General features: G+C 38.5%; 1 protein-coding gene across 1 annotated transcript in view; it reads left to right on the top strand.

Moving 5' to 3' along the window:
* SCIN (scinderin) overlaps window positions 1–14,938 on the top strand; it is a 69,947-nt gene that overhangs the window by 31,584 nt on the left and 23,425 nt on the right. Inside the window, exons 5-8 of the mRNA XM_014863073.3 lie at window positions 10,224–10,316; window positions 12,554–12,686; window positions 13,101–13,189; window positions 14,016–14,231. Of these exons, the coding sequence (XP_014718559.1) occupies window positions 10,224–10,316; window positions 12,554–12,686; window positions 13,101–13,189; window positions 14,016–14,231 (531 nt within the window). The remainder of the gene's footprint in view (window positions 1–10,223; window positions 10,317–12,553; window positions 12,687–13,100; window positions 13,190–14,015; window positions 14,232–14,938) is intronic.

Here is a 14,938-nt window from a genome sequence, read left to right on the forward strand (position 1 = left end):
CTGCAAAAAACTGCAGTGTTATTGCAATGCTATTGCTCATTTATTGCTATTAGAATTACTATTATGTTTGCAAGGGTATCCGTGCATTACAGTTTTACAGTTACATTGTTTTTAGATATATCTATATATGTATTTTTATAAAAAAGTATTTTAAAATGACTATAAGGAAAGCATAGCTTGTTCATGTAAATACAGTATACTCTTAGTGGAAACCAATAGAAAATCCTCAGTTCTGGCTATTCCATAACATTCTACTAATCAGGAAAAAGTACTAACATACTGTAAAAAATACGTATTAGTATCTGTTTGCAAAACAAAAGAAAGCCATACAAATATATTAGGAAATGAAGTCCTACACCATGCATAAATGAGAAATTAAATATCAATGCTCTGTTTCAATGAATTCTTGCAACTAAAAAAGCAAACCCAAACTGAAGATAGATTTTAATGAAGTCTGATAGAGTGCATGTAGACAAGGCAAATATGTTGATTGAACACTGTTCTGAGCGAATAGCAAATGCACTATAATCGAATATCAGTTGCTGTGATCTTCACAGTCCTGGAGCTCCAATGCTAGGTGATAGCGTAATTTCATCTCGTTATGCCCTACAAGCGTGAGGGCAGTTGGCTCACTGGTAGGCTGAATTTTCTGTTCACTTCTTACTCTTTCTAGTTGCATTTTTCTTTATATGATACAAGTGCTTCTTACCATTAGCACAGAAATTCCATCATCTAAGAAACAAATTTGTCATGGATTTCATTTGCTGCAGAGGAGGTAAAAACAAGCCCTACCATGACCAACATCCAGTGCTTACCGTGTGACTGGCATTCTTCTAGGAGCTTTACGAGGATGAGCGACTTTAATTCTTCCAACAGCCCTATGAAGCAGACACATTTATTATCCCTTGTCTTCATTTGTGTTCCTCTAAAAGCCAACTTTGAGACAAGGACTTGGGAGCAGATCGTTATTTGGAAGATGATCCTGGAAGCATTGAGTAGGGGTAAAATGAGGCAATAGTTTGTCAGTAAGTTATTTACTGCTGCATCAACTTGGACTTAGTCCCAGAGGGACCCTCTGAGAAACTGTATGCAACACACTTCAGAATCAACCCACTGAAGGCTGAGGTGGCTGCAGGATTTAGCCAGTAACTCCCGTCACTCATTGGTTGAGGGTTGGTCCTTGGGTGTGAACTCCCTCGCACCTCCAGCCTGCCTTGTGTTTGGATACAGTACAGCTCAGTGGACCAGATAATGCCATCAGGCAGAGAGCAGAAGGCTTTGACCTTTAAGACATTATTTGCAGATGACCTCTGAGATAGACCAAGGTGAGATGGGCAGAGCACCCATAGCGTCTCTACACCCTCACTTTACAGATGGGGAAAGTGAGTCATAGAGAGGCTGTGAACTTGCCCACTTGGGAATGGGAAAGAGAGATCTGTGATTCACACCCACGCAGTCTTCATTCCAGAGCTTGCAATCTTAAACATACAGAGACATGGGAAGCCCATCTGCTGTGAAGTTATTTTATAACTTCCAAAATTTTGCCACACATTTTTGACAATCATGCCTGTTTTATGTGCTCCATATTGTAAGTCATAGCTTTAGTAGCACACTGTTTGTGCTCAGCAGACTGGCTTAACCCTTTGTTTTGTGTCTCTTACTGTCAGTATTCAACCTTTCTGGTAATCTCGAAAGTTGATGAGAATAAGTGATACGTTACTGAGGGAAAAAGCCCAGAAGCATGATGGTGGAGAGCCAGCCTTGAGAGGGGGAGGGTGTTCCTCTGTGGACCTGATACTCTCTAAACTCTGAGAATCCTTACAGGCCATTTTCACATATTTGGGGTTAAAAATAAATGAAATATGTCCACCACTTCTACCTGCCCATGAGTGTAATAACTGGTAGATCATGTTAAACTTTCTTACCAAATTTGGAAGCCTCAGAATCCTTCTCTGCAGACTGCTCCAGCAGCCAGTGCCTACACTGGGATTTAGCAAGGACAAGTGAAACCTCTTTATCCTCCCCACACTGAAAGCTCACTGAGGGCAGGGACCACAGCTAACTTAGTCATCCTTACAGCCCCACTCTTTGCCATGGTGCTGCTATACCATAGACACTCTATTTATAAATCTTACAAAACTGATACATCCTGCCTCCAAAATAAGGTCATATGTACAAGACTAAATGGGGAGATACGATTGAAATCCATAGGAAGATCAGAGAATTAGTTTGATGACAAAGGACTAATGGCATCATACATACTGTAATTGTGGAAAAACTTCAAAGAAGGGAAGACGTTATTACGTCTTATTTTTCCTTCTCAGTAATATCAGCTCTTCCCTTGCTGATTGCTCAGGAGACTATTCTCAAAGGTTTTTCTGAAGAGGCCTACATAGATCTGTATTCAATTGGTAGTTTTAGACTTAACATAGAAGACTTTGACAAGGGTACACTATCAAGACATATAGCTACTTAATGACATCAATAGATCAAGACGTGAACAAATAATAATTAAGTGCAAATCCACAGGGAGGTGTATGGCAGGAAGTTCAAAATGGTGAAATCATCATACAAAGAATCAGAGCAGTGACGTGCAGGGGCATATCAAGCAGAGAGAATGACCCTTTGACCAGGGCAAGGTTTCACTCTACATATGTAAGGGCGAAGAGAGGATGCAGGTTCTAACTTTCATTGAGTTCTCACTATGCGCCAGGTATAGTGACAATCGCCTCACATACATTATTTCACTTAATCATCATGATAATTGTGAATGGTATTAATTATTGTACCATTTAAAATGTGGAAACAAGGTCACAGCGTCACTTAATAGTGGGTTCAGATTCAGATTCTCAGATTGCCTTATCTGCCAGATGAAGGAATTGTCAAAAAGACAAGGAGGAGGATGCTCATTGTGAAGCACAGAAATTAGGAAGCCCAAAGGCGAACGATGGAAGTGTCCATTCAAGAACCTATCAGGTAGAGATGTCCAAATGGGTTTGAGATCTTGTGAAAAAAAGTTTAATGATCTCCAGAAAAGGCGGATGGCCTAAAATCTTTACCTGAGGTTTGCCCTGGGACAGCTTCCAGACCACCAGACCATGATAATTAGTCCACAGGAAAAGTTCCCTGAAAAGCTAATGTGAATGTCAGAAATGCTTGCTGGCCCCATCCTGATGGTTGAGATGGATGAGCCAGGCTAACAAAGCTGGTGCCACTGAACACTTGAATCGTATCACCAAACCAGGTCCAGAGGGCTTTTAAAATACACAATGATGGGGCTTCAGTCAGCATATCTGGGGCTCGGATCCAGACTTCAGCATTCTTTATCACAATTCCTAAGATGATTCTAATATGCAGCCAGTGAAAACAACTGCTCTAGTTTAATAAGTTGGCATTCTGGCTTATATATCTTAATAACTTGTGAGTAGCTTTCCATGGTATAATAACTTATGAGTTAACTTTCTTGTGAGTTGGGCCCTCTAAATCTGGTCTCTAAGCTGTTGATGTTACAGTGACACTGAGGATCAGACCTGCATCGCGGTGAGTTCCCCAAAGCCATGGCATTCCCTGAGTCCTGTAGTGCTACACTGTCAACAGCAGCATCCGTGAGATGCAGGTGGCTAAGTTCTGATTTAAATCAATTAAAATTAAATAAAATTTAAAATTCACTTACTTTGTCATACTAGCCATGGTGCTCAATAGCCACAGGTAGCTAGGACTACCATTTTGGACAGCATAGATATGAAATATTTCAGTTACGGAAAACCCTGTTGGATGGCCCTGGCCCAGATAATTAAATAGCCAAACCTCGCTTGCAGACAATCAATTCACTTTATCCTTTTATCCAAACCTGTATTTCACATGCTTTCCCTCATCTAAAATATCTTTACCCACTATTTGATATATTAAATTTCCCTTTGTTTGATAGATCAATAAAGAGATAAAGGTATTTCAGAGGCAAGGAAGCAAATCACTGAGAGAGAATGGGAGGGCAAATGTTGCAACCTCATATCCAAATAAGGTGGAGCCAGCTAAACGAGGTCGTAGAACTCCTCAGAATTGCCTGTTATTTTATATCTCTGTGTATCTTCCCTATTATCAAATATTTGTTGTACCTAAGGCATTAAGTGCCTTGAAGCAAGTAAAACACCATAACAACAAGGCTATACTTCACTTTTACAATGAATTCCTATTCACCATATGCTTGCATCCTATTGATTTTTTTTTTCCCACTTAGGGAAAGGAAATAAGACGCTAGAATTATGAGTGATTAAAATGTTAGCTCTCGGAACCTGAGAGTTTACTCTGTTTTTAGTGAAAGTAGAAGCAGAGCCATTCACACTGAAGTGATTAAGATAAGAAGAATTCCGTGTCTCACTTCTTGATGGAGCACTGCAATAGTTGTTAGGACTGGGGTTTACATCCTTGCTTTACTTTTTATAAGACTTGGGCCAAAGACAAAACTCCTAACATCTCTCAGCCTCATTTTCCTAATCTGTCATGCTGAGATCAGAATCGAGAAGCACATAGCCTGTCTGTTCAATGCTTTTAGGACTTGACGCCAACTTAGAATATTTTTATCCGAAGTGATCTGGAGTTTTGAGTTATGTATTGTCCTTCTTCCAGGTCATATATTATCCCTTCTCTTCCTGTTATTCACTCCAAATACTTACTGTACGGTGTCCAAACATCTTGACTTTTCTGTAGAAAGTTAAAGGAAGGAAAGTGCATGTTAAGTGAGGAAGATTGTAAATGTTGGAATTTCATATCCAGAATAGGTGGAGCTGGCTAAAAATTTCAAAGTAAATAAAGACAGATGCAGATGTGAAAAATAAGTAAGAATTATGAGGATATAGCCAAGTTTTTCCTACTGCCTGGTCCTTCTTTCTAAAAAAAGCCAAATTTGCACATAGGCCTACTTATGTATTAAGAGAAAAAGTCACAATGGGTCATATAGAAAAAGCACAACAAGACACTGAGGATGATCTTGACACAGGTCACGAGAACTTAGAAGTTCTTTTATTTTAGTTTAGTTTTTGTGAGGAAGATTGGCCCTGAGCTAACATCTGTTGCCAATCTTCCTCCTTTTGCTTGAGGAAGATCGTTGCTGAGCTAACATCTGTGCCAATCCTCCTCTCTTTCATGTGGGATGCTGCCACAGTGTGGCTTGACGAGTGGTGCTAGGTCTGTGCCCAGGATCTGAACCCATGAACCCTGGGCCACTGAAGCAGAGTGCGTTAACTTAACCACTACACCACCGGGCCAGCACCTAGAAGTTCTGAAGCTAGAGGATTATGATTCTAAAGCTAGCTTGTTTATTTGCTGTAATAATTTAATATAAGTTCCTTCTGATATTTTTTCTTTGAACTCCTATCGAAGGCAAAGAGTGGGCAGCAGAAAAGAAGATCTATTCAGGCAGAGAACGAAATCATATACCCACAGATTTCCAGTCCCATCCCTGTTGGGCATTTAGGTGGTTTGTATTTTTTGATATTATAAAATGCTATGATGAACATTCATTGCTAATTCTTTGCATATATTTTAATTATTCCCTTAGAATAAACTACTAGAATAGAATTATTAGATTAAATAATTGGCATGCTTTTAAAGTTTCTGTTACCTGCTATTAATCACTTTTGAGAGTTTTCCTTCTCTCAAGAGTGCCTGGTAGAGTACTGAATCTTTCCCGACACTCGATATTGTCAGTTTTCTCCTAACCTTTGACAATTTTATGGGTAAGGAAGTATTATTGTTTTATTTTACATTCATTCATAGCTCTCATGTTTGTTGAATACCATTATATCTTTTTTTTTGAGGGCTCTGTGCTCACACAACCCTCTGATATGATGAGAGAACTTTCCTCTCTCAGCCTTTAATGCCCATAGCATAGGCAGAACCAGCAAGAAAGGGGAATAGAAAGAGAGGACTTAGAAAAAGATGAAAACAGAACTTTGTGGAGAGGAAGGCAGAACCCTGTGACCATGGAGAATAGAATGCCGCACGTGCGTTTGCTAGTATTGTTCTAATCAGAATGGGAGAGCTAAAAGTGGTCCTATTCAGTCTGCTGTGAAACGTCTTCTGCTTTATCTCCAGAGACAAGGCCTGAACAATTAAGTTAAGACCTTTTAAAGTACCTACAATAGGCAGCCCAGCAGGTTCGTTAAGAACACACTCTGGAGTCACAGTTCAAATCCTGACTTTGTCACTAACTAGCTACATGACCTTGAGCAAGTTACTTAGTCTGTTTCTTAGAGTTTCATAGAGTTTTTACAAAGATAAAATGACAATAAATGTAAAGTGTTTAGAGTGGTACTTAGTGATATGTAAGCGTCTGTTAAATAAAATTTTTAAAGTGCCTGCCATGGCTTGTAATGGCACTTGAAAAGTGTTAGCCGAAACCTTTAATACATAATGAAAGGCAATAAATATATAAACAAGTTCCAATACATGTGCTTTAGACAAGAGACGTACTAGATGTTAAAGGGTAGTTTTCAAAGAAGTAAAATCTTGGATCTCATACAAATATAAAATAACCCATGTCAAAGATTTTATTTACATCATTCATTAATAAGAGAACTAATAGGATATTATAACTAGTTAAAGAAGAATCCAAAGAACAGACGAATGTATGAGCAATCATGTTGAAATGAACTTGCTAATAAATGCGAAGCTGGCCTCTTCCACGGACAGAAATTAGTTTCATCTCCACCAGACAAAATTGCTCTGCATCTCTGTAGGCAAAGCATTTGCTGCCATCAGTCTTGTACTGAATTAGAAAATTACTCAAAGAAAAGGAAAGGTACAGCCCTCTGTGGCATCCGATCACCAGAAGGGTCCCCTGGGCACCATCTATGGAGAGAACTTTTTTGTCCATTTCAAAGACTTGCCTGGTTTCCCTTGATTTAGGGAAATATGCAACCAATAATTCTAAAAGTTACTGAAAAGTTACAGTAAAGGGAACTGTGCCAGAATCTCTGCCTCGACACTTAGCAGCTCTGTGAAACCATCACTTCACCTCTTTGAGCCTCCGTGACCTTTCTGTAAAATGTTGATAACAGTGTCTAGTTCATGGGAGCTCTCATAAGGATGAAATGAGACGTGTCTGGAGCTCCTGATACAGAGTGTGACTCATAATAGACATTCAATAAGCCATAACTATTACTGTGCTAATTATAATTAGCGGAACCAACCAAAGAATAATTGCTCAGTTTTGCTTCTACCATAGCCAGTCAGCCTAGGTAGAAGTTACATAGAGCGTTGGATAAAGCCCTGGGGAAGGAAAGTACATGGCTCCCACAGGGACACTGAAAACATCAGCCTGGTTAGAGAAGGCCACTGGGTGGAGAATGGTGAGAAATAATTCAGGGTAGGTGACCTCCAGCCTCTGGAGGGGCTCTGAAACCCAGACAGAGGAGTTTTGGCTCTGTCCAGAAAGCTTCCAACTCAGAATCATCTGGTGTGCAGATTCCTGGGCTTTGTCCCAGACGTATGGACTTAAGAGCTGGCAGATGGCAATCTGTGTTTTATCAAATCACCCAGATGTTGCTTGAGGACATTGAACTTTCAGAACCACTGCTGTAGATGTAACATGTAAATCTTTATCTTTTAGAGTCATGTTCTTGAAGTATGGGAGTAAAGTGAAATAAGGGGCCTTCCTTATTTGTGTACAGGATACCTTTCTGGATGAAAAGATGATGTGAGACTGAAGGAAAGAGGGAATTGACAGCAAGCTGTAACCCATGACTACATTGGTGAGGGCCTTCACTAAGGTGGGAATAAAGGAATAGACAGGAATCAATGACTCAAAACATTGTCATAAAAAAATAGAATTTAATGACTAAGTGGGTAGGAGATTCAAAGTGCAGGACAGGAAGTATTTAAGACTGACCAGGGCGGGCCTGGTGGCCAAGTGGTTCAGTTCACGCCCTCCACTTCAGTGGCCCAGGGTTTCACTGGTTTGGATCCTGGGCGCGGACATGGCACCGCTCATCAGGCCATGCTGAGGTGGCGCCCCACATAGCACAACCAGAGGCACTCACAACTGGAATATATAACTATGTACTGGGGGGCTTTGGGGAGAAGAAGAAGGGGAAAAAAAAGATTGGCAACAGATGTTAGCTCAGGTGCCAAACTTTAAAAAAAAACCAAAGCTGACCACATGATTTTAAGTCTGGTGAAGAGGAGAATAGAGTCTATTCACTGAAGCAAATGGAGAATTGAGAATGGTCAGTTTTGTGGATGGATAAGCTCGATTTGAAGCGTGTTAGAGAATGATGATAGTTCTAAGTGGAAACTTACAGAAAATAATTGAAGGAAAAGGGAGCAGGTCTTGGCTAGAACGATAGATGAAATTTTTATGGACCATCCTCAGATATGGCTTTTCTGTTTCCCTTCCTCTTTAAATTGTCAAAATATATGTGATTTCACACACAAAGGATTACATGAGCTGAATGCTAATCGCTTGAGAAACCTAACATGATTGTTTTAAATTAAGGCATTATTGTACCTGTACAGAAAAAGAAAAGCTATATTTACAGTTTATTTCAAAGATCAAAATGTATGGCATAGTTGAGAAAGGGAACATATTTAATTATTTTTTTTCTTTCTAGCCAGGATATAAAGTTCTTAAGGGTTGGATAAGGTGATTGAAAACTCATTTGTATACCCCAGTGAGGAATCTGGTAATGCTTAGTTGTTGGACTGAATTTTAAAATGGTCCTTAGAGAAACTTGACAATATACAGCATCTTTCTACTGCTGGAGTTAAGTCTGTTTCTGGTAAATCCCTGAATTCAATTCCCAGCTATGCTACAGTCCTTTGAGAGGCTAATTTAGGTCCTTAGCTAATATGGGAATTGTTGCCTGAAAATTACAAGTTAGAGCGTGCCCCAAATCTCAGACTCAGCCCCTGGGAGACTTCCCAGTGTTAGATATGTCCTTAACCCAAACTGTTGATGCCAAACTACTGTCTTTGTTGGAATAGAACTGCAAAACAGTCTATGAAGAGACCTTTCACTGCTCTTATAAAACATACCTACTTCTACCAGAGTAAATATGTTTTTTAAAAAAAAGCTTTTGATTGCAAGTGTTTTGATTTTTGTCTTGATCCTACGTTTAGCAAAATAGAAAAACTATATTAGAATCTTTTACTATGTACAGTGATTAAAACATTGTTTATCATTGTGTAAACAAAAAGATGGGCATGTTCCCAGAGAAAATAAGGTCTTTACTGTATTCCTAGACTCAAGGCTGTGCCCATATTCATGCAAGGATTAGAATTTATATACATTTTTATTGTTGGTTGGTATTCACAGAATGTATTTTCACACTATATATTGGGAGGAATGTTGAATATAAAACACATTATGCAAGGAATTTCATAGTATATCAAACATTTGTTGAATCTAACTGAATACTTTCTTTACATGTTCTAAACTTGAATTTATAACTATGTTATAAAAGTCACATTGTTTACCATAAGTTTATATTTTATTCCTGTCCTTAACATCCTATGCTATTTATGTCAATTAATTTAATTAAAGTGCTTTACATAAACATAGTTTTTTATTTTAATGTACAGAAGTTCAAGGCAGTTTTAGATGTACTTTCTACTAAATACTTAACTTTTGGATTGTATCATACATGCAAAGAATAAATGTATTCATTTGACATATACTTATTGAGCATCTCCTACACCCTAGGCACTCTTCTAAGGGCCAAGGATACAGGAGAAAACAAAGCATGGTATGGTCATCAAAAACTTGCGCTGTACCCTGCCTATAATATGTCAATAATGACGACGGTGCCCTACATTCAAATAGTAATGCTGCTTTGTAATAATAAATTAATTAAACCTATAGATTGCTTCTAGAAGCAGAAGTCACAGAAGAAATTCTGTTGCAGAACTAAACTTAGAACTCATATTTTAACTAATTCTTGCTAGTTTTCAATAATATGGACACCTAGGGACTTTACTTTCTCGGACGTTCATATCACCAGCAGACTAAGTGTTTATTTACTTAATGCTGTTGGTTGATTTGACCCATGGGGAAAGGCCAATGTAGTATGACTGATGAGAAATGTTTGAGACTGGTCATTTTAATTGCAAATATTTTATGATCTATGTCTTTAGAAATGTGAGATGGTTTTCTTTTTTTCTTTTTTTAATTCTGCATTGTTTAATGAGAGGTCTTTATCTTTTATCTGTTGTTCCCTTTTTATCAGGTTTTAGGGAAAAAGCCAGTGCTTAGAGATGGAGGTGATGATGATGACACCATAGCAGACATAACTAACAGGAAAATGGCTAAACTCTACATGGTGAGTTCCCTGTCACTGAGTTCTGTCGTTTATACTGGACTGGATGGAGCTGGGGGGGCCTGTATCGGGAGGGACTCTCTTTGCCACGGTTGGTAATTCTCCTCATTTGACCTCAAAGAGAAATGTGTAGATAGAATCTGTTCTTTGCTCTAGTATATTTATTAAAATTCCTTTTTGTATTACATTTTCTTATTTTTATTAAAAACAGCAAGTAAGTGAACTTATTAGTATGACTTAGAGTTACATATTATTGCTGTACTAGTTTGCAATGATATATTTCTATGTATTACATTCAATAAAATGTTTACTTCATGGAGTAAAAATACTTTGCAAGCTTTTTCTTCTAAAATCTTGATAAACTAAAAAATCTTCACCTCATCTAAAATATCCTGTTTAGCCATAATGAAGGCTTGCTTTCTTATAGGAGGGCAAGGCTGTCGAAACAAACAGCTGGAAGGAAGCAGGATCAACACAGCCCTGTCCTGCGCATTGGCAGACTTAGTTCCATGTCAGCTCTGTGGTGAAGGATGGGCTGGGTGACCTTGGGCAAGACATGGCCCTTCTAGGTCTTAGGTTTCTTATCTGAAACAAACAAAAAAAAGAGATTACATTAGATTACTCAGGTTCCTTCCAACTCCATGATGTTATGATTTTATTGCTGGCGAGGGTGACAAAAGTCACAAACTCTACCAGTTGAGGGCACTACTCCAATGGGATCCTTCAAGCATTCCCTCGTCTTGTGATTTTCTAAGCACATGATTTGGAGCAGACCATCATCTTCTTGCAGAATTGAGCAGTTTTCTCATCTGTTACAGGAAGGAGTTATATTTACTGTTCTTAAAGGGACCATCTAGCTCATAAACTCTGTGATTTTAAATGAAGATCAAGTTACTCACTTGTGTAGCATAACTTCCTTTTAGTAAAAGGGAAGAGGATTCTTTTCTTCCTAGATAGCAAAAGAAAATGTGCTTACCACATCTGCTAAATACTGATAATTTTAATATAAGCCATGCAGAAATTGTTATCTAAAGACTTCATGGCTGCTTATTTTTTTCATTACTGTTTCTAAAACCCATTTTCAACAGCTTAACAAATATCTTTTATGTGGCATCATCAGATAAAATTGTTCTTCCTCTTGGACGGCGTGATGGACTGAAAACATATTGTAAAATGTGAACATGTTTATTCTGAATCATTGCTCTCTCTAGTGGATCTTTAATGTACTGCATATATCTAAAGTCTAAAGCCAATTTGAAAATACTTTAATTTGGGATTGCTGAACAAAACTTTGGGAAGCAGAGTCAGCTAGGGCAATTTCTAGAAACAGAGAATTCAGGCCTACCACAGTGCTGCAAAACTCCACCACTGATCTAGGGAGGGCCCTGGAATCTACATGTTAACAAGCCCCCGGTGACTACCTTGCAGCCTACAAGCTGGCCTTTGAAAACCAGTGAATTCTAACCTGGGCAATATTACTTCCAATTTTGTAAGACCACCTCCAACTTTTAAAAAAAATGTTCTGTAGTCATTTCAAAACTTCAAGAATCTAGGCACCTATATTGGAAAAAAATCTATGAGCATAAACTGTGATGCATCAATGCCTTCCTTAGCCCACTGCCTGGCATACAGCACGCACTCAATAAATGGTGAATGAATGAGTGTTTAAGCTTCAGCTTTTTGTGTGTGTACAATGAGTGTAAGATTATTACCTATTTGAAAAGGTTGCTGTAAAAATTCAAACAAATAATCATATAAAATTCATTACGTTGTGCCTAGTACATATGAGCATCTCAACGCACCTTAGCCATTATTATTCTCAGTATTATTGTCTAATGCTTTTAGAAACAGTGTCAAAACTTAACTTTTTATTAGTAGTTCTGAGCTAACATCAGTGCCAATCCTCCTCTATTTTGTATATGAGACGCCGCCACAGCGTGGCTTGACAAGTAGTGTATAGGTCCGTGCCCAGGATCCAAACCAGTGAACCCCAGGCCACCAAAGCAGAGTGCATGAACTTAACCACTATGCCACCAGGCCAGTGCCCAGGCTCGTGGATTTTATGTTTGTTTTCTTTGAAACAGCTTTATTGAGATACAGTTTACATACCGTGAAGTTCGCCCATTTAAAGTGTACAGTTCAATGGTTTTTATTACATTTACAGAGTTGTGCAACCATCACATAATCTGATTTTAGAACATTTTTCTCATCCCCAAATGAGCTCATGGTTTTTATGTTAGGTTTCAGATGCCAGTGGATCCATGAGTGTGACCGTGGTGGCAGAAGAAAACCCCTTCTCCATGGCAATGCTGCTTTCTGAAGAATGCTTTATTTTGGACCATGGTGCTGCAAAACAAATTTTTGTATGGAAAGGTAAGAGATGCCATTGACGTTGTTGCTGCTCTTCAGACTTAGAGATACTTTTTCAGAAAGGTACAGAAAACATCTTTTCTGATTAAAAAAAAAGCCTGCCTTTCTGAGACTTGATCTGTAAATTGCTCATATAAAATGCAGACATCAAACTCATATTTTCTCCCTATCAGCATCAGTTGCCAGGGATGGTGGTCTTAAAGAAAGCATTTGGAGGAATATAAAAAGAATCTTTTTTGTATATTTAGCATTCATTAGGATATTGTTAAATATATTCAGTGTACTAGGACGTTTTTGCCATTCCCTCAGTGTTATATTTAAATTATAATTGTGTTTATTTTTGGTGCACAGGTATTTCTTAATTATATAATATCTTCCCTCTATGAAATTCTCTCTTTAATTTTTCTTGCATTTTAGGTAAAGATGCTAATCCCCAGGAGAGAAAGGCTGCAATGAAGACAGCTGAAGAATTCCTAAGGCAAATGAATTATTCCACCAATACCCAAGTATGTATGGAAATGAACGGGCTAGGAAAAAAAGAGAAAGAGAAATACAGGAACTCATGACATTTCCACAAAACTCGTGAAACAATTTGGTTCAAAGTAACACGTGCATGTGAAGTCGTTCTTTCCTTACGTGTGTGCCATGTTTTGTCGTATGTCCCTGGAACTCTGTCTGTGTTTAGGATGGAATTTTGCAGAAACTGGAAATCAGACCTTCCCTGGAGCTGATGATAAGAATAAGAGCCCACCACTTCCTCCACAGCCTTTAAGTCAAGATCATCAACCATGGCTGAATTCACTGGGAGCACTTATCAGTTATTCCTTAGGACAAGTTGTGCAGACGTGGACTAATACCCAGATAGTATTTGGCTTCATCAAGATCAACTTAGCCACTGGCTAGTTACCCTTCCTTCTGAATCTCTCAGCCTCATCTTTTCTCTCATTTTTATGTCCTGGTGCAAGTAACACAATGAGATCATTTCTTCCAGGTCACAGACTTCTTGTGAACCTAATGTGGAAGACAGTCAAACTTGTTTGATTGCAACGCTAACACGCAAAAGAACTTTATTCTTACCTCAAACGTCCAAATCCAGTAGCAATTACTTTAGTTGTGAGAAAAAGCAGAGTTGGACTATCTTAGTTTCATATTTGATAACCTTTCCTTTTGCATTCATTTAAGGATCCCAGCTTCTAAGTTTATGTCACTTATCATAGAAACCAGAACAATCTTTTTGAATTTCCTTCATTTTTTCTCCACTACTAGATTAATGTTTTTCCTCAATCTCTTATTTCCTGTTTATTATTATTGTTATTATTTTTTAAATTTCAGATTCAAGTTCTTCCAGAAGGAGGTGAAACACCAATCTTCAAACAGTTCTTTAAGGACTGGAGAGACAAAGATCAGAGTGATGGCTTTGGGAAAGTGTATGTCACAGAGAAGGTGGCTCGAATAGAACAGATTCCATTTGATGCCTCAAAATTACACAGTTCTCCGCAAATGGCAGCCCAGCACAATATGGTGGATGATGGTTCTGGCAAAGTGGAGGTATTTACCTGTTTTCGTTCATTCGTTTTGTTGTTTTGTTTTTGTGGGGTTTTTTTGCTGAGATAGATTCTCCTTGAGGAAACATCTGTGCCAATTGATAGTCTTCCTCTATTTTGTACATGGGTTGCTGCCACAGCATGGCTGCTGCTGACTGGTGTAGGTCCATGCCAAGAACAGAACCTGGGCTGCTGAAGCAGAGTGTGCCGAACTTAAACACTAGGCTGTGTAGCCAGTCCCCAGTTTGTTTTTATCAAGTCCATTTATGCCAGGATGTGTGGAAATATAACTTCAGAAAAATAGGAACTTTGTAAAATGTGAATTTTACTTATTACTAAAGATGGTCCAAGACTGTACTTCAAATCAGGGAATTTAAAGCTGGAAGAGATGTTGTCTGAGGTTCAGTCCTATTTTACAGTGTGTATACTGAGAGTCCAAGAAGTTAGGTGATATGTGCAAGATCACCCCTAATTATCACCTTAGAGACCTGACATGGAACCAAGCCATCTTGTTTCCTGATCCAGAACTGCTCCTGCTCTCGGAACTGGGGTTGTCCAGTGAGGGTGTATTGCTCTGATTACCAGCTATCATCAGACTCTCCTTCCCTCACACCTTAGAGGCATTCACAAAAGCAAATTGGGCATGTGTTATGTGCTAAAATCACAGATTAGAACATTTGAAATGAGTTTGTTGATTATTCCCTTTTTTTG

The sequence above is a fragment of the Equus asinus genome, chromosome 1 (assembly GCF_041296235.1).
Source record: "Equus asinus isolate D_3611 breed Donkey chromosome 1, EquAss-T2T_v2, whole genome shotgun sequence".
Classification (NCBI taxonomy): domain Eukaryota; kingdom Metazoa; phylum Chordata; class Mammalia; order Perissodactyla; family Equidae; genus Equus; species Equus asinus.